The 18,492-nt window shown below is 41.4% G+C and overlaps 1 protein-coding gene across 1 annotated transcript in view; it reads left to right on the top strand.

Annotated features, from left to right (window-relative positions):
• Positions 1-18,492, top strand: part of LOC133568039 (AP-2 complex subunit mu-A-like) — a 50,628-nt gene that overhangs the window by 21,897 nt on the left and 10,239 nt on the right. Inside the window, exons 5-8 of the mRNA XM_061919746.1 lie at positions 931-936; positions 1,058-1,193; positions 6,821-6,965; positions 7,170-7,187. Coding sequence (XP_061775730.1) covers positions 931-936; positions 1,058-1,193; positions 6,821-6,965; positions 7,170-7,187 — 305 coding nt within the window. The remainder of the gene's footprint in view (positions 1-930; positions 937-1,057; positions 1,194-6,820; positions 6,966-7,169; positions 7,188-18,492) is intronic.

Here is an 18,492-nt window from a genome sequence, read left to right on the forward strand (position 1 = left end):
CACCACTGGCCCGAAGATGCCAAAGTGTCTGCCGCCAGACCCCCATTGAATGTGCCGGAGTGTATCCACATTTTACCGGCGATGCTAAGGCAGACATGGCACAGAGATGTATGGATAACCTGCAGATGCATTTGCAACGATAGTCAACGAAATCACAAAGGTGAGTTTTGTTGATGTTGACTGCCAGGTAATCGATGCTAACATGCTACGCTAATCGATGCTAACATGCTATTTACCGGCGGTGCTAAAGCAGACATGGAACAGAGATGTATGGATAACTTGCAGATGCATTTGCAACTATATTACGTTTCCTTCCACCCACATTTAATGTGAAAAAAACACCAATCGACGGATTTAAGTTGCTCCAGTGTCAAAAGATGCGAAAGTCCTGATCGTTTGGTCCGCACATTTTACCGGTGATGCTAACGCAGCTATTCGGCCATGCTATCTATGGCTATGAATAGCGTCAATAGCTATTCGCTCAATAGCTTCAGTTTCTTCTTCAATACTTTCATACTCCAACCATCCGTTTCAATACATGCGTAATCTGTTGAATCGCTTAAGTCGCTGAAATCCGAGTTTGAATCCGAGCTAAAGTCACTATATCTTGCTGTGGTATTCCCATTGTTTGTTTACATTGGCAGCACTGTGTGACATCACAGGGAAATGGATAGTGGTTTCGAAGATAGCGAAAATAAGGCACGTTAAAGCTTTATTTAGGGATATACCGAGACAGGTAAAATTTTGAAAAAAAATTTAAAAAAATACAACAAGCCACTGGGAACTGATTTTTATTGTTTTTAACCCTTTTGAAATCGTGATAATGTTCCCCTTTCAATTGGAAATATGTTTGTTATTTTTCTCACGTGTCATTTTCTTCCACATGCATTCCTTCCTACATCTGGACTGGATTACCATTTCCTGCTTCAGCACCAGGTAATAAAAACATTCTCTTTTTCCCTCCTTGCCAGCTGCAGCGCACGGCCATCTGCTCTCTTTTCCAGCGTCGCCTTTCAGAGTTGTCTGACGCTAATGAGGTTCCCAATCTTGTCTTCAGACAAAAGAGGAGCAGTCTCAGATCACCAGCCAGGTGACGGGGCAGATCGGCTGGCGTCGCGAGGGCATCAAATATCGTCGCAATGAACTCTTTCTGGATGTGCTGGAGAGCGTCAACCTGCTCATGTCACCGCAAGGTTTGTTTGATAGTCATCAACATATTGCCCCGTTTTGACCAAACCAAAATGTCATTCAAATGTTTGGAGTAGAGTGATAGTAAAATATCTCTCCCCATCAGTCAGAATGTGTTAAAGTGACACTGAGGCATAAGAGTTTGCCTTTAAAATAATCGGTGGTATGGATTGGAAAACCCAAGCTTAAGTCCTTTTTAAAATTGGACAATGAAACAAAATAAAATTGGTATTTTACAAGATTTTATGTTAAAATCAGGCATTCCAAAAATGTGCTATTTGGAGACGCTTGGCCACACTTGGGAAAAGTTTTCACTAAGTCCCTGACACCATGGCTTGTCTTTCAAGACACTTTTGGCATGATTGTTTGAAAAATAAAGACAGAAACTCCAAGGCGCAAAGTTGATGAACTGTTGACATTTAGTCAACATTTTTCTGCTGCGTTCATGACAAAAGCCTGCTTAACAACCAACTAGGACTCATTTTAGTAAATCAAGTCATTCAATTTGCTCAAGTACCATATTTTTCCAAACATAGGGCGCACCAGATCTCCCGTCCAAAGGCAAAACCCAGTAACTAAATTTTGGTCAAAACTGATCTGATAATAATTTTGGAGTTCCTAGGTGATATCCTTTACATTAGTGTATGCGATATTGTAATTTGTTGCGTAAGTAAGCTGTTACGCGCATGACAGGACCTAGCAACTACCACATAACCGCGTAGATACAACAGAAAAACCTAGTATCTCAAGGGACAAATCGGAGCTTCTTTGTCGGTCGCCTTATTGTCTTTAATGAGACTTTTGCAGGAATGGGGGCCGACGGTCAAGCTGATTATGTGATGTTATGGCACGAAGGGATATTTGGAAGATTGGCCCAGGACGTTGCAAGCACCTTCATTAAATGTATTGTTCTTGATTCTTCCCCTTGCATACTCTTTTGGGCAGATAACTGTGGAGGTCAAAACAAAAACTGGACGTTGTACACGGCTCTTGCCCAATGTGCAAACGCAGAATGGGGCCCACCCGAGATTGTGATCAAATATCTGGAGAAAGGGCACACGTTCATGAGAGCAGATTCAATCCATGGCTCAATCGGCAAGAAAATGAAAGCTGAAGAAAACATCTATACGTTTGATGACTTTGTAGATCTTTGTAAGACAGCATCAAGATAGATTGGTTTTCCTTTGTTTTCTCAAAATCAGCTAGAAGTGAGTTACTAGGTTTTGCCTTTGGACGGGAGAGATTGTAAGGCACACTGCCGATGAGCGGGTCTAATCAGGTCTATTTATAAAGTGAATCCATCCATCCATTTTCTACCGCCTGTCCCTTATGGGGTGGTGGGTGGTGCTGGAGCCTGTAATATATTTTCTGCATTCAAAACACTTCCTTGTTCCTTACATAACATGTACCTTATTTTTCGGCTTATAAGTCGCTCCGGAGTATATTTCACACCGGCTGAAAATGCATAATAAAGAAGGAAAAAAACATATATACGTCGCACTGGAGTATAAGTCGCATTTTTGGGGGAAATTTATTTGATAAAATCCCACACCAAGAATAGACATTTAAAAGGCAATTTAAAATAAATAAAGAATAGTGAACAACAGGCTGAATAAGTGTACCTTATATGAGGCATAAATAACCAACTGAGAAGGTGCCTGCTATGTTAACCTAACATATTATGGTAAGAGTCATTCAAATAACTATAACATATACAACATTCTATACCTTTACCAAACAATCTGTCACTCTTAATCGATAAATCCCATGAAATCTTCTTCCTCGATGTCACTTCTAAACAACTCTGCCAACTCCAGAGGTATGCGCCGCTTCCTCTTGTCCTTTTCTGCTGCATATTTCACTACGTCCAGCTTGTAATCTGCAGTACATGATTTCCTTTTCGGTACCATTTTTGTTCAGCCCTCCTCAGTTTTTATAAGTTACCGCCAACGATGAAATGATCCATTTTAATAGCTACGGCAGTAGCATATAGCAGTTAGCGTTCCATGACCCACAATGCACTTCTGCCATGACCCTCCACTGCCGAATTCTTATTGGTTGACGTGTGTGTGACAAGTGCTGACATTTTCTTTGTCTCTTCCGCGAATTAAATAAATAATATTATTTAATATTGTACGGTAATGTGTTAATAATTTCGCACATAAGTCGCTCCGGAGTATTTATCGCACCCCCGGCCAAACTATGAAAAAAAAAAAATGCGACTTATAGTGTGGAAAATACGGTAATGGTGATTCTTTAGTAAAAATGTTGTGTAGATTGTTTCACAGAACATCTCAGGGTTTCCCCTAGATCAGTGGTTCTTAACCTGGGTTCGATCGAACCCTCCGCTACGGAGGTCAAGACACACCCGACTCATCATGTAAATAAAAACTTTTCCCTATCGGCATACTAAGGATACGGCAACAGCAGAAGTCACACTGATTTGCAGGTGTGTCATTTGATGGGAGTTCACGCACTGTCTTCATGCACAGTTCATTTTGTGCACCAGTAAAAAAAAAACATAACGTTGTCTTGAATTAAAAAAAACCCCAATTCTTTTTCGCTAAAAAAGGGTTCGGTGAATGCGCATATGAAACTGGTGGGGTTCGGTACCTCCAACAAAGTTAAGAACCACTGCCCAAGATTGTCACTATATACATGGCAATGGGGGCTTGGTTAATATGACATCATCATATATATGACACCATGATAATGTTGGATTTTACACGATTTTCTCATGTTACAATCAGGCATTCCAAAAGTGTGCTATTTGGAGACCCTTGGCCACAAGCAAAGTTTTCACTAAGTCCCTGACACCATGTCTTGTCTTTCAAGACATTTTTGGCATGATTGTTTGAAAATTTAAAGACAGGAAAAATAAGCTCCAAGGCACAAAGTTGATGAACTGTTGATATTTAGTCTACATTTTTCTGCAGCGTTCATGACAAAGGCCTGCTTAGCAACCAAATAGTACTGCAGCTAGATTTAGATTAGATTAGATAGTACTTTATTTATTCCGTCAGGAGAGTTCCTTCAGGAAAATTAAAATTTTCAGCACAATCCCATTCAAGATCAGACAAACATTACAGGGAGACAGAACAGGATTGCTGACGGGTCTGCCGGCTTTCAGCGCCCCTTACAAAAAAGATGAGATACAGGTAAACAAGGGGCAGGGGATGGGAGAAAAAAATAGAATATTAAAATAAAATTAAGAAAAATCGGTCTTAGCCTGGGTCCTGGAGAGGGGGTGCAGACTGAGGCCAAGGGAAAAAAAACAACTCATAGCCATAGAACACGTACACACATCTTACATGTGTGTAAGATGTAAACATCAAAGAACACAGAGGACATTAAAGACATTAAAGCAGCAGATACAAGCAGACACTTCTACATACAGCTAGGAATAAAAAGTAAAAGAAACATATCCACTGTGGGGGCCTCTGCGGTGTTCCACGCCATCGTCCGCTGGGGTGGAGGAGGGAGCATGGCCAGAGCTACGCAATATTTTAGTAAATCAAGCCAATTTGCTCAAGTAACGTATTTTTCGAAACATAGGACGCACTAGATTATAAGGCGCATTGCCGATAAGCAGGTCTATTCAGGCCGTTTTATAAAGTCCATTAAAGGAATAATATTATGATTTATTTTTTTCTACAGTTCCTTGTGGTCTACATCAGGCTTCCCCGAACCTTTTTTCCACCAGGGACCAGGTTAATGTATGAATTATTTTCACGGATCGGCTTCTTGTACGTGTGGCAGACAAAAAGAGCAAAAGAATTAGCATGAAAAATGTGCCTTTGGGTACAATTTGGCACATTGACATTTTATATGTCCTTACTATACATTGTCCAATGTACTATAACAAAGGAGGTGTAATAGCATCTGTTAAAGGGGAACATTATCACAATTTCAAAAGGGTTAAAAACAATGAAAATCAGTTCCCAGTGGCTTGTTTTATTTTTCAAATTTTTTTTCTAAATTTTACACCTCCCGGAATAGCCCTAAAAAAGCTTTAAAGTTCTTGATTTTCACTATTTGCGATGCGACTGTCCATTTCCCTGTGACGTCATACAGGGCTGCCAATACAAACAACATGGCGGTTACCACAGCAAGATATAGCGACATTAGCTCGGATTCAGACTCGGATTTCAGCGGTTTAAGCGATTCAACAGATTGATTACGCACGTATTGAAACAGATGGTCGGAGTATGGAGGCAGATAGCGAAAATGAAATTGAAGCTATTGAACGAATAGCCATTGACGCTATTCGGCCATAGTATGGGTGTACTTAATGAAGTGGCCCATAGCATGGCTGCCTTATTAGCATCGCTGGTAAAATGTGCTGACCAAACGATCAGGACTTTCGCATCTTGTGACACTGGAGCAACTTAAATCCGTCGATTGGTAAGTGTTTGTTTCACGTTAAATGTGGGTATCTAGTTTCAAATGTACATACAGCTAGCGTAAATAGCATGTTAGCATCGATTAGGGACGGCGTGGCGCAGTGGGGAGAGTGGCCATGCGCAACCCGAGCGTCCCTGGTTCAATTCCCACCTAGTACCAACCTCGTCACGTCCGTTGTGTCCTGAGCAAGACACTTCACCCTTGCTCCTGATGTGTGCTGGTTGGCGCCTTGCATGGCAGCTCCCTCCATCAGTGTGTGAATGTGTGTGTGAATGGGTAAATGTGGAAGTAGTGTCAAAGCGCTTTGAGTACCTTGAAGGTAGAAAAGCGCTATACAAGTACAACCCATTTATCATTTATTTAGCTGGCAGTCATGCTGCGACCAAATATGTCTGATTAGCACATAAGTCAACAACATCAACAAAACTCACCTTCGTGAATTTGTTGACTTAATCGTTGCAAATGCATCTGCAGGTTATCCATACATCTCTGTGCCATGTCTGTCTTAGCATCGCCGGTCAAATGTGAAGACACTTTGGTACATTCAATGGGGGTCTGGCAGCAGATTTCTTGCCAGTGGTGCAACTTGAATCCCTCCCTGTTGGTGTTGTTACACCCTCCGACAACACACTGACGAGGCATGATGTCTCCAAGGTTCCAAAAAATAGTTGAAAATACGGAAAACAACAGAGCTGAGACCCGGTGTTTGTAATGGCGGGTGTGTTACCTCGGTGACGTCACGTTCTGACGTCATCGCTAAAAGACCGATAAACAGAAAGGTGTTTAATTTGCCAAAATTCACCCATTTAGAATTCGGAAATCGGTTAAAAAAATACATGGTCTTTTTTCTGCAACATCAAGGTATATATTGACGCTTGCATAGGTTTGGTGATAACGTTCCCCTTTAACAGGCTTATTGGTGTGTTTAGTGGGACAGGCCAAAGTTAAGTCGGATAAGATGCGGGATAGTTTATAAATTGTTTCTGTGCGGCCTGGTAGCAAATGCGTCACCGACCGGTACCAGTCCCCGGACCAGTGTTTGGGAACCACTGGTCTACATAACATGTAATGGTGATTGTTTAGTAAAAATGTTGCATAGATTGTTTCACAGGCCATCTCAGGGTTGACCCTAGATTGCCACTATATATGTGGCGTGCGTACCTAATGTTGTGGCCCGTCAGTGTGTATTCACACTGGACGTCCGTAAATATCTGATGTACTCTTTCAGGTCAGGTCCTCAGCGCCCACGTGTCAGGCCGAGTCGTGATGAAGAGTTACCTCAGCGGGATGCCCGAGTGCAAATTCGGCATGAACGACAAGATCGTCATCGACAAGCAAGGCAAGGGAGGCGCGTCCGACGATGCTGGGAAGAGGTGAGCGCACCGCAGCAGGTCACAATCGGCCTCGGTGGAGGAGAAAGAAGCATCCTGTATGTCTGTGTGTCGTCTTGTTGTCACTTAACAAGACACAGAATGTACTATTTATTTTGATTTATTGTGTTTCCCCTTTTCCTTTTTTTTTTTGGTTGCATCTCTCCTCTCTGTCCCTGTCTTTCTTTTCTATGTGCTGTACCTCAGTGATTTAGGGGGAGGAAGGTACTGTACTGACAAGTGTCCTCACCCGTACATCTCATACGTACATCTCATGCACTGACGCAAGTCAACACTTCTTGCACCCCTGTGGTTGTTTCCTCTTTTGGTTTTCATCTTCCTGCTTGACCTCTTAACCCTTCACACAACCCCTAACAGGGACTGATTTCCACATCATTAATCTATTGCCATTATTTTATGTCTTCGAGCCAGCTGTTTCAGTGTGTGTTGACTTCATTGTCGCTAGTGTAGTCTTTCCCTCCAGGATTTTGCAACGTCAATTTGCGCAAATTTAACCAATCCCAGCGAATTATGCGTGACCTTCAAATTTAGTCCAATCCATGCAATTTCCCCACACATTTTGGCCAATCCGATTTGTCCCAGCAGCACTCAAAACGCAACTCAACTGTCAAACCAACCAAATGTCTCCCTGCATCGCCCCATGTGTTCGCTTCCTTGTTTACGTTGACAAAGATGCATTCATTCACTTGTTTATTGTTCATCATTCATTACTGAGCACTCTTTTATTTACCAACAAACATCATTGCCATTGACCGCTCTTAATATTCTCACCAAAAGCGGAGGTAAAGCAATGTGTTGGAACTAGGGATGCACCAAAATGACAATTTGTGGCCGAAGCCGAATAAAACTTAAACGCTTGGCCGAATAATGAATGCAGTTTTTCACAATTTTTTTTATATTGCACAAATAGCCTAGAATAAATATTTAGACATGTTTTTCAAATAAAGTAAGTTTTTATTGAATATTGACATTTTTTTAATATTCCAGTAGCCTTTGCTTTTCAAGAAAAGCACAAAGTTTTTCATTTATATTAGGCCTTCAAACAAAACATGCATTCCAAAAAAAAAAATAAAGTGGATAAACCAACAACAAATTAATTATTGTCCTTTTAGCAAAAGTCTGCTTAGCCACAGTAGATATGCTAATAATGTAAACAGAAGGCTCAAGTAAATCTCAATTAAGTGTGTGCTTGTAACCTCATACACTTATACAGGTAGCCTACACAACAGGCTAATAATGTCAACAGAGGACCCACTAAATCTCAATAAGTGTGTGCTCTATTGATAACCTCACTAACAACTTTAACGACGCCCTGCGCGAAACCATTGATAACATAGCACCGCTAAAGTTAAAAAAGGCTCCAAAAAAGCGCACCCCGTGGTTTACAGAAGACACTAGAGCTCAGAAATTATTATGTAGAAAGCTGGAACGCAAATGGCGCACGACTAAACTTGAGGTGCACCATCAAGCATGGAGTGATGGTTTAATAACTTATAAACGCATGCTTACCTTAGCTAAAGCTAAATATTACTCAAATCTCATCCACCGTAATAAAAACGATCCTAAATTTTTGTTTAGTACGGTAGCATCGCTAACCCAACAAGGGACTCCTTCCAGTAGCTCAACCCACTCAGCTGATGACTTTATGCAATTCTTTAGTAAGAAAATTGAAGTCATTAGAAAGGAGATTAAAGACAATGCGTCCCAGCTACAACGGGGTTCTATTAACACTGACACGATTGTATATACGGCGGATACTGCCCTCCAAAATAGTTTCTCTCGTTTTGAGGAAATAACATTAGAGGAATTGTTACAACGTGTAAATGGAATAAAACAGACAACATGTTTACTTGACCCTCTTCCTGGGAAACTGATCAAGGAGCTCTTTGTATTATTAGGTCCATCAGTGCTAAATATTATAAACTTATCACTCTCCTCGGGCACTGTTCCCCTAGCATTCAAAAAAGCGGTTATTCATCCTCTTCTTAAAAGACCTAACCTCGATCCTGACCTCATGGTAAACTACCGACCGGTGTCTCACCTTCCCTTTATTTCAAAAATCCTTGAAAAAATTGTTGCGGAGCAGTTAAATGAACACTTAGCGTCTAACAATCTATGTGAAACCTTTCAATCCGGTTTCAGGGCAAATCACTCCACGGAGACAGCCCTCGCAAAAATGACTAATGATCTATTGCTAACGATGGATTCTGATGCGTCATCTATGTTGCTGCTCCTCGATCTTAGCGCTGCTTTCGATACCGTCGATCATAATATTTTATTAGAACGTATCAAAACACGAATTGGTATGTCAGACTTAGCCCTGTCTTGGTTTAACTCTTATCTTACTGATAGGATGCAGTGTGTCTCCCATAACAATGTGACCTCGGACTACGTTAAGGTAACGTGTGGAGTTCCCCAGGGTTCGGTCCTTGGCCCTGCACTCTTCAGCATCTACATGCTGCCGCTAGGTGACATCATACGCAAATACGGTATTAGCTTTCACTGTTATGCTGATGACACCCAACTCTACATGCCCCTAAAGCTGACCAACACGCCGGATTGTAGTCAGCTGGAGGCGTGTCTTAATGAAATTAAACAATGGATGTCCGCTAACTTTTTGCAACTCAACGCCAAAAAAACGGAAATGCTGATTATCGGTCCTGCTAGACACCGAACTCTATTTAATAATACAACTCTAACATTTGACAACCAAACAATTAAACAAGGCGACACGGTAAAGAATCTGGGTGTTATCTTCGACCCAACTCTCTCCTTTGAGGCACACATTAAAAGCGTTACTAAAACGGCCTTCTTTCATCTCCGTAATATCGCTAAAATTCGCTCCATTCTGTCCACTAAAGACGCTGAGATCATTATCCATGCGTTTGTTACGTCTCGCCTCGACTACTGTAACGTATTATTTTCGGGTCTCCCCATGTCTAGCATTAAAAGATTACAGTTGGTACAAAATGCGGCTGCTAGACTTTTGACAAGAACAAGAAAGTTTGATCACATTACGCCTGTACTGGCTCACCTGCACTGGCTTCCTGTGCACTTAAGATGTGACTTTAAGGTTTTACTACTTACGTATAAAATACTACACGGTCTAGCTCCATCTTATCTTGCCGATTGTATTGTACCATATGTCCCGGCAAGAAATCTGCGTTCAAAAGACTCCTGCTTATTAGTGATTCCCAAAGCCCAAAAAAAGTCTGCGGGCTATAGAGCATTTTCCGTTCGGGCTCCAGTACTCTGGAATGCCCTCCCGGTAACAGTTCGCGATGCCACCTCAGTAGAAGCATTTAAGTCTCACCTTAAAACTCATTTGTATACTCTAGCCTTTAAATAGACTCCCTTTTTAGACCAGTTGATCTGCCGTTTCTTTTCTTTTTCTTCTATGTCCCACTCTCCCGTGTGGAGGGGGTCCGGTCCGATCCGGTGGCCATGTACTGCTCGCCTGTGTATCGGCTGGGGACATCTCTGCGCTGCTGGTCCGCCTACGCTTGGGATGGTTTCCTGCTGGCTCCGCTGTGAACGGGACTCTCGCTGCTGTGTCTTGGATCCTCTTTGGACTGGACTCTCGCGACTGTGTTGTATCCATTGTGGATTGAACTTTCACAGTATCATGTTAGACCCGCTCGACATCCATTGCTTTCCTCCTCTCTAAGGTTCTCATAGTCATCATTGTCACCGACGTCCCACTGGGTCATTATTGTCACCAATGTCCCACTGGGTGTGAGTTTTCCTACCGAGGATGTCGTGGTGGTTTGTGCAGCCCTTTGAGACACTAGTGATTTAGGGCTATATAAGTAAACATTGATTGATTGATTGATACAGGTACACAACATATCCCAACGTCACTGCACGTTGGTTGATTGCGTCACCGCGTCAAAAAATTGCATCACACGCAACTATTCGGCCTAGTTTTTAACTCATTCCACCGAAGGCCGAATGTGGCTTTTTTTGCCATATTCGGCCGAATATATTCGGTTACCGATTAATCGGTGCATCCCTAGTTGGAACATCAACAAAGTTTACCGTATTTTTGGGATTATAAATCGCTCCGGAGTATACGCCGAAAATGCATAATAAAGAAGGAAAAAAACATATACACGTCACACTGGAGTATAAGTCGCATTTTTTGGGGAAATTTATTTGATAAAATCCAACACCAAGAATAGACATTTGCAAGGCAATTTAAAATAAATAAAAAATAGTGAACAACAGGCTGAATAAGTGTACGTTACAGAGGGGCAACAAAGTATTTAGTCAGCCACCGATTGTGCGAGTTCTCCCACTTAAATTGATGAAAAAGGTCTGTAATTTTCGTCATAAGTACACTTTAACTGTGAGAGACAGAATATATATTTAAAAAAAAATCCAGGAATTCACATTGTAGAAATTTTAAAGATTTTTTTTGTAAATTATGGTGGAAAATAAGTATTTGGTCACTTCAAACAAGGAAGATCTCTGGCTCTCACAGACCTGTAACTTCCTCTTTAAGAAGCTCTTCTGTCCTCCGCTCATTACCTATATTAATGGAACGTGTTTGAACTCGTTATCTGTATAAAAGACACCTGTCCAAAGCCTCAAACAGTCAGACTCCAAACTCCACTACGGCCAAGGCCAAAGAGCTGTCGAAAGACACCATGAAAAGAATTGTAGACCTGCACCAGACTGGGAAGAGTGAATCTACAATAGGAAAGCAGCTTGGTGTTTTGAAAAAATCAACTGTGGGAGCAATTATCAGAAAATGGAGGACATACAAGACCACTGATAATCTCCCTCGATCTGGGGCTCCACGCAAGATCTCATCCCGTGGGGTCAAAATGATTATGAGAACGGTGAGCAAAAATCCCAGAACCACACGGGGGCACCTGGTGAATGACCTGCAGAGAGCTAAGGTTACCATCAGTAACACACTACGCCGACAGAGAATCAAATCCTGGAGTGCCAGACGTGTCCCCCTGCTTAAGCCAGTGCATGTCCAGGCCCGTCTGAAGTTTGCCAGAGAGCACATGGATGATACAACAGAGGATTGGGAGAATGTCATGTGGTCAGATGAAAGCAAAATAGCACTTTTTGGTATAAACTCAACTCGACGTGTTTGGAGGAAGAAGAATACTGAGTTGCATCCCAAGAACACCATACCTACTGTGAAGCATGGGGGTGGAAACATCATGCTTTGGGGCTGTTTTTCTGCTAAGGGGACAGGACGATTGATCCGTGTTAAGGAAAGAAGGAATGGGGCCATGTATCGTGAGATTTTGAGCCAAAACCTCCTTCCATCAGTGAGAGCTTTGAAGATGAAACGTGGCTGGGTCTTCCAGCATGACAATGATCCCAAACACACCGCCCGGGCAACGAAGCAGTGGCTCCGTAAGAAGCATTTGGAGTAACCCCGCCAGTCTCCAGACCTCAACCCCATTGAAAATCTGTGGAGGGAGTTAAAAGTCTGTGTTGCTTGGCGACAGCCCCAAAACATCACTGCTCTCGAGAAGATCTGCATAGAGGAATGGGCCGAAATACCAGCTACAATGTGTGCAAACCTGGTAAAGACTTATAGTAATCGTTTGACCGCTGTTATTGCCAACAAAGGTTATATTACAAAGTATTGAGTTGAATTTTTGTTATTCACCAAATACTTATTTTCTACCATAATTTACAAATATATTCTTTAAAATTCCTACAATGTGAATTCCTGGATTTTTTTTGTTCACATTCTGTCTCTCACAGTTGAAGTGTACCTATGATGAAAATTACAGACCTCTGTCATCATTTTAAGTGGGAGAACTTGCACAATCGCTGGCTGACTAAATACTTTTTTGCCCCACTGTATATGAGGCATAAATAACCAACTGAGAAGGTGCCTGGTATGTTAACCTAACATATTATGGTAAGAGTCATTCAAATAACTATAACATATAGAACATGCTGTACCTTTACCAAACAATCCGTCACTCTTAATCGATAAATCCCATGAAATCTTCTTCCTCCATGTCGCTTCTAAACAACTCTGCCAACTCCAAAGGTATGCGCCGCTTCCTCTTGTCGTTTTCTGCTGCATATTTCACTACGTCCAGCTTGTAATCTGCAGTACATGACTTCCTGTGCCATTTTTGTTCATTCCTTCTCAGCTTTTATAAGTTAAAGCCAACGATGAAATTATCCATTTTAATAGCTACGGCAGTAGCATATAGCAGTTAGCATTCTATGACCCACAATGCACTTCTGCCATGACCCTCCCCCACCGAATTCTTATTGGTTGACGTGTGAGTGACGCTTGCTGACATTTTCTTCGTCTCTTCCACGAATAAGATAATATTTGATATTGTGTAATCTGCAGTACATGACTTCCTTTTCGGTGCCATTTTTGTTCAGCCCTTCTCAGTTTTTTTAAGCTACTATCAATGATGAAATGATAAATTTTAATAGCTACGGCAGTAGCATATAGCATATAGCAGTTAGCATTCCATGACCCACAATGCACTTCTGCTATGACCCTCCCCCGCCGAATTCATATTGGTCGACGTGAGTGTGACGATTGCTGACATTTTCTTCGCCTCTTCCGCGAATGAGATAAATAATATTATTTGATATTTTACGGTAATGTGTTAATAATTTCTCACACAAGTCGTTACGGAGTATATGTCGCACCCCCGGCCAAATTTTGAAAAAAAACTGCAACTTATAGTCCGAAAAGTACGGACTTCAAAACAGGATGTGCACGGAAGGATAATATGGCAGGGGTTTCAAACTCATTTTCATGGAGGTCCACATCGCAGTAAGAGGGCCGTTTTTTTTTAAATAAATTGTAATCTGTGATAAATCATGATTAATCGAAATGCATATGCATTTTAATTATTTTTTTAGTATTCATATGGCTTTAACATCATAAATAAAGGTGACAAGCAGATATTTAACAATCTGTTTTTATCTCACAAAAATAGTTTTGCAATACAGTATATAATAATATAATTGGCATGATCAAATATTATTCAGATCAGATAATGCATTTTTTTTCCTGTCAAAACTGAAAGAACGTATGCATTTAGTAATAAAAGTTTTATTGAAACCCATTTTTCCCAGGCTACGTGGGCCACATAAAATGATGTAGCGGGCCAGAACTGGCCACCGGACCTTGAATTTGACACTGGTGCGATAAGGCATCATAATAACAAAATAAAACAGCCTTTGGTGCCGTTTGTTTAACAAACTATGCACGCATGTTTGAATTGGTCACATGTGTAGACAGTAAGCATGCCAGCAGATGGCGTACACTGTTGGTTAAGCTATTTAGGAAATAAACTAAACACAAATTTACGCTGCACGATTATTCTACATTGGATCGTTATTGTGGTTTTGATTAGTGTGGAAAATGTCCCCATTTTTCTCCGCTGTCAGTGGCACATGAGCAAAGGCGTACAAAGTAACAAATATGAGGAGAAAAAATATGATAAGAAAGCCAAATGAGCCGTTGTAGGAATATTTCATTTTGAACCAGGGTGGGCAATATGAGCCCATCAACACAGGCAAACGAGCGAGAATGCCGTGGTTACATGATCGCAACAAAAAGGCGACCCAAAGTAGACTTTCCCACTGGAAAAAAATGAACTTGAAGATATTCCATAGAAATTTAAGTTCAACATTTGTTCACATAGATGGAAGTCAATTTATATAATTACATTTTTTTTTTTTAACAACAAATTTAGAGAAGACAAATGTCTGTGGGCCGGTATATCCATTTTTATGAACACTAATACAAAACCTCACAATAATGTCTGATTGAATGCTAAAAACGTAATGACAGACCGCCTTAAAAATGGAATGGAATTTTTTGCATTTTTTTACTGAATGAGACACCCAGTATGTACATGAAAATAAAGAAACAAACAATCGGAAAATCCCCGTTACTGAGGTGGTTAACCATGATGCGTGCAGTTTATCAAAGCAACAAACAAACAATCGGAAAATTCCTGTCGTATCAATTCCTAGATATGGTCGTAACTATACTAAATGCACTGGGCATAATAAACACAACATTATTAATATTGCTACTACGGATAATTTGATCAAAAACTCCCTAAAACAGCCCACTACCTATAATATAGGTTTTTTAAACATAAGATCATTGTCTCCCAAAACGTTATTAGTTAATGATATTATCAGAGACAACAATCTTAACGTCATCGGTCTCAGCGAAACCTGGCTTAAACCAAACGACTTTTTTGCGCTAAATGAGGCATGTCCTCCTAATTTTACACATGCGCATATTGCCCGTCCGCTTAAAAGGGGTGGGGGGGTCGCACTAATATACAACGAAAACTTTAACCTTAGTCCTAACATAAATAATAAATATAAATCGTTTGAGGTGCTTACTATGAAGTCTGTCACACCGCTGCCTCTACACCTGGCTGTTATCTACCGCCCCCCACGGCCCTATTCGGACTTTATCAATGAATTCTCAGAGTTCGTTGCTGATCTAGTGACACACGCCGATAATATAATCATAATGGGGGACTTTAATATCCATATGAATACCCCATCGGACCCACCGTGCGTAGCGCTCCAGACTGTAATTGATAGCTGTGGTCTCACACAAATAATAAATGAACCCACGCATCGCAACGGTAATACGATAGACCTAGTGCTTGTCAGGGGCATCACCGTCTCCAAAGTTACGATACTCCCGTATACTAAAGTATTGTCCGATCATTACCTTATAAAATTTGAGGTTCAGACGCATGTTCGTCAAACTAATAATAATAATAACTGCTATAGCAGCCGCAACATTAATACGGCCACAACGACAACTCTTGCTGACCTACTGCCCTCGGTAATGGCACCATTCCCAAAGTATGTGGGCTCTATTGATAACCTCACTAACAACTTTAACGACACCCTGCGCGAAACCATTGATAACATAGCACCGCTAAAGTTAAAAAAGGCTCCAAAAAAGCGCACCCCGTGGTTTACAGAAGAAACTAGAGCTCAGAAATTATTATGTAGAAAGCTGGAACGCAAATGGCGCACGACTAAACTTGAGGTGCACCATCAAGCATGGAGTGATGGTTTAATAACTTATAAACGCATGCTTACCTTAGCTAAAGCTAAATATTACTCAAATCTCATCCACCGTAATAAAAACGATCCTAAATTTTTGTTTAGTACGGTAGCATCGCTAACCCAACAAGGGACCCCTTCCAGTAGCTCAACCCACTCAGCTGATGACTTTATGCAATTCTTTAGTAAGAAAATTGAAGTCATTAGAAAGGAGATTAAAGACAATGCGTCCCAGCTACAACGGGGTTCTATTAACACTGATACGATGGTATATACGGCGGATACTGCCCTCCAAAATAGTTTCTCTCGTTTTGAGGAAATAACATTAGAGGAATTGTTACAACGTGTAAATGGAATAAAACAGACAACATGCTTACTTGACCCTCTTCCTGGGAAACTGATCAAGGAGCTCTTTGTATTATTAGGTCCATCAGTGCTAAATATTATAAACTTATCACTCTCCTCGGGCACTGTTCCCCTAGCATTCAAAAAAGCGGTTATTCATCCTCTTCTTAAAAGACCTAACCTCGATCCTGACCTCATGGTAAACTACCGACCGGTGTCTCACCTTCCCTTTATTTCAAAAATCCTTGAAAAAATTGTTGCGGAGCAGTTAAATGAACACTTAGCGTCTAACAATCTATGTGAAACCTTTCAATCCGGTTTCAGAGCAAATCACTCCACGGAGACAGCCCTCGCAAAAATGACTAATGATCTATTGCTAACGATGGATTCTGATGCGTCATCTATGTTGCTGCTCCTCGATCTTAGCGCTGCTTTCGATACCGTCGATCATAATATTTTATTAGAACGTATCAAAACACGAATTGGTATGTCAGACTTAGCCCTGTCTTGGTTTAACTCTTATCTTACTGATAGGATGCAGTGTGTCTCCCATAACAATGTGACCTCGGACTACGTTAAGGTAACGTGTGGAGTTCCCCAGGGTTCGGTCCTTGGCCCTGCACTCTTCAGCATCTACATGCTGCCGCTAGGTGACATCATACGCAAATACGGTGTTAGCTTTCACTGTTATGCTGATGACACCCAACTCTACATGCCCCTAAAGCTGACCAACACACCGGATTGTAGTCAGCTGGAGGCGTGTCTTAATGAAATTAAACAATGGATGTCCGCTAACTTTTTGCAACTCAACGCCAAAAAAACGGAAATGCTGATTATCGGTCCTGCTAGACACCGAACTCTATTTAATAATACAACTCTAACATTTGACAACCAAACAATTAAACAAGGCGACACGGTAAAGAATCTGGGTATTATCTTCGACCCAACTCTCTCCTTTGAGGCACACATTAAAAGCGTTACTAAAACGGCCTTCTTTCATCTCCGTAATATCGCTAAAATTCGCTCCATTCTGTCCACTAAAGACGCTGAGATCATTATCCATGCGTTTGTTACGTCTCGCCTCGACTACTGTAACGTATTATTTTCGGGTCTCCCCATGTCTAGCATTAAAAGATTACAGTTGGTACAAAATGCGGCTGCTAGACTTTTGACAAGAACAAGAAAGTTTGATCACATTACGCCTGTACTGGCTCACCTGCACTGGCTTCCTGTGCACTTAAGATGTGACTTTAAGGTTTTACTACTTACGTATAAAATACTACACGGTCTAGCTCCATCCTATCTTGCCGATTGTATTGTACCATATGTCCCGGCAAGAAATCTGCGTTCAAAGGACTCCGGCTTGTTAGTGATTCCCAAAGCCCAAAAAAAGTCTGCGGGCTATAGAGCGTTTTCCGTTCGGGCTCCAGTACTCTGGAATGCCCTCCCGGTAACAGTTCGAGATGCCACCTCAGTAGAAGCATTTAAGTCTCACCTTAAAACTCATTTGTATACTCTAGCCTTTAAATAGACTCCCTTTTTAGACCAGTTGATCTGCTGTTTCTTTTCTTTTTCTTCTATGTCCCACTCTCCCCTGTGGAGGGGGTCCGGTCCGATCCGGTGGCCATGTACTGCTTGCCTGTGTATCGGCTGGGGACATCTCTGCGCTGCTGATCCGCCTCCGCTTGGGATGGTTTCCTGCTGGCTGTGAACTGGACTCTCGCTGCTGTGTTGGATCCGCTTTGGACTGGACTCTCGCGACTGTGTTGGATCCATTGTGTATTGAACTTTCACAGTATCATGTTAGACCCGCTCGACATCCATTGCTTTCCTCCTCTCTAAGGTTCTCATAGTCATTATTGTCACTGACGTCCCACTGGGTGTGAGTTTTCCTTGCCCTTATGTGGGCCTACCGAGGATGTCGTGGTGGTTTGTGCAGCCCTTTGAGACACTAGTGATTTAGGGCTATATAAGTAAACATTGATTGATTGATTGATTTTCAATATTAATTATGGAGGATAAAGCACTGAATGCTAACATCACACCCCCTCCCGATCGACATTTTACAATCAAGTGAAACGCTACAAAAATGCAACAAACA

Source organism: Nerophis ophidion, linkage group LG14 (assembly GCF_033978795.1).
Source record: "Nerophis ophidion isolate RoL-2023_Sa linkage group LG14, RoL_Noph_v1.0, whole genome shotgun sequence".
In the NCBI taxonomy this organism is placed as follows: domain Eukaryota; kingdom Metazoa; phylum Chordata; class Actinopteri; order Syngnathiformes; family Syngnathidae; genus Nerophis; species Nerophis ophidion.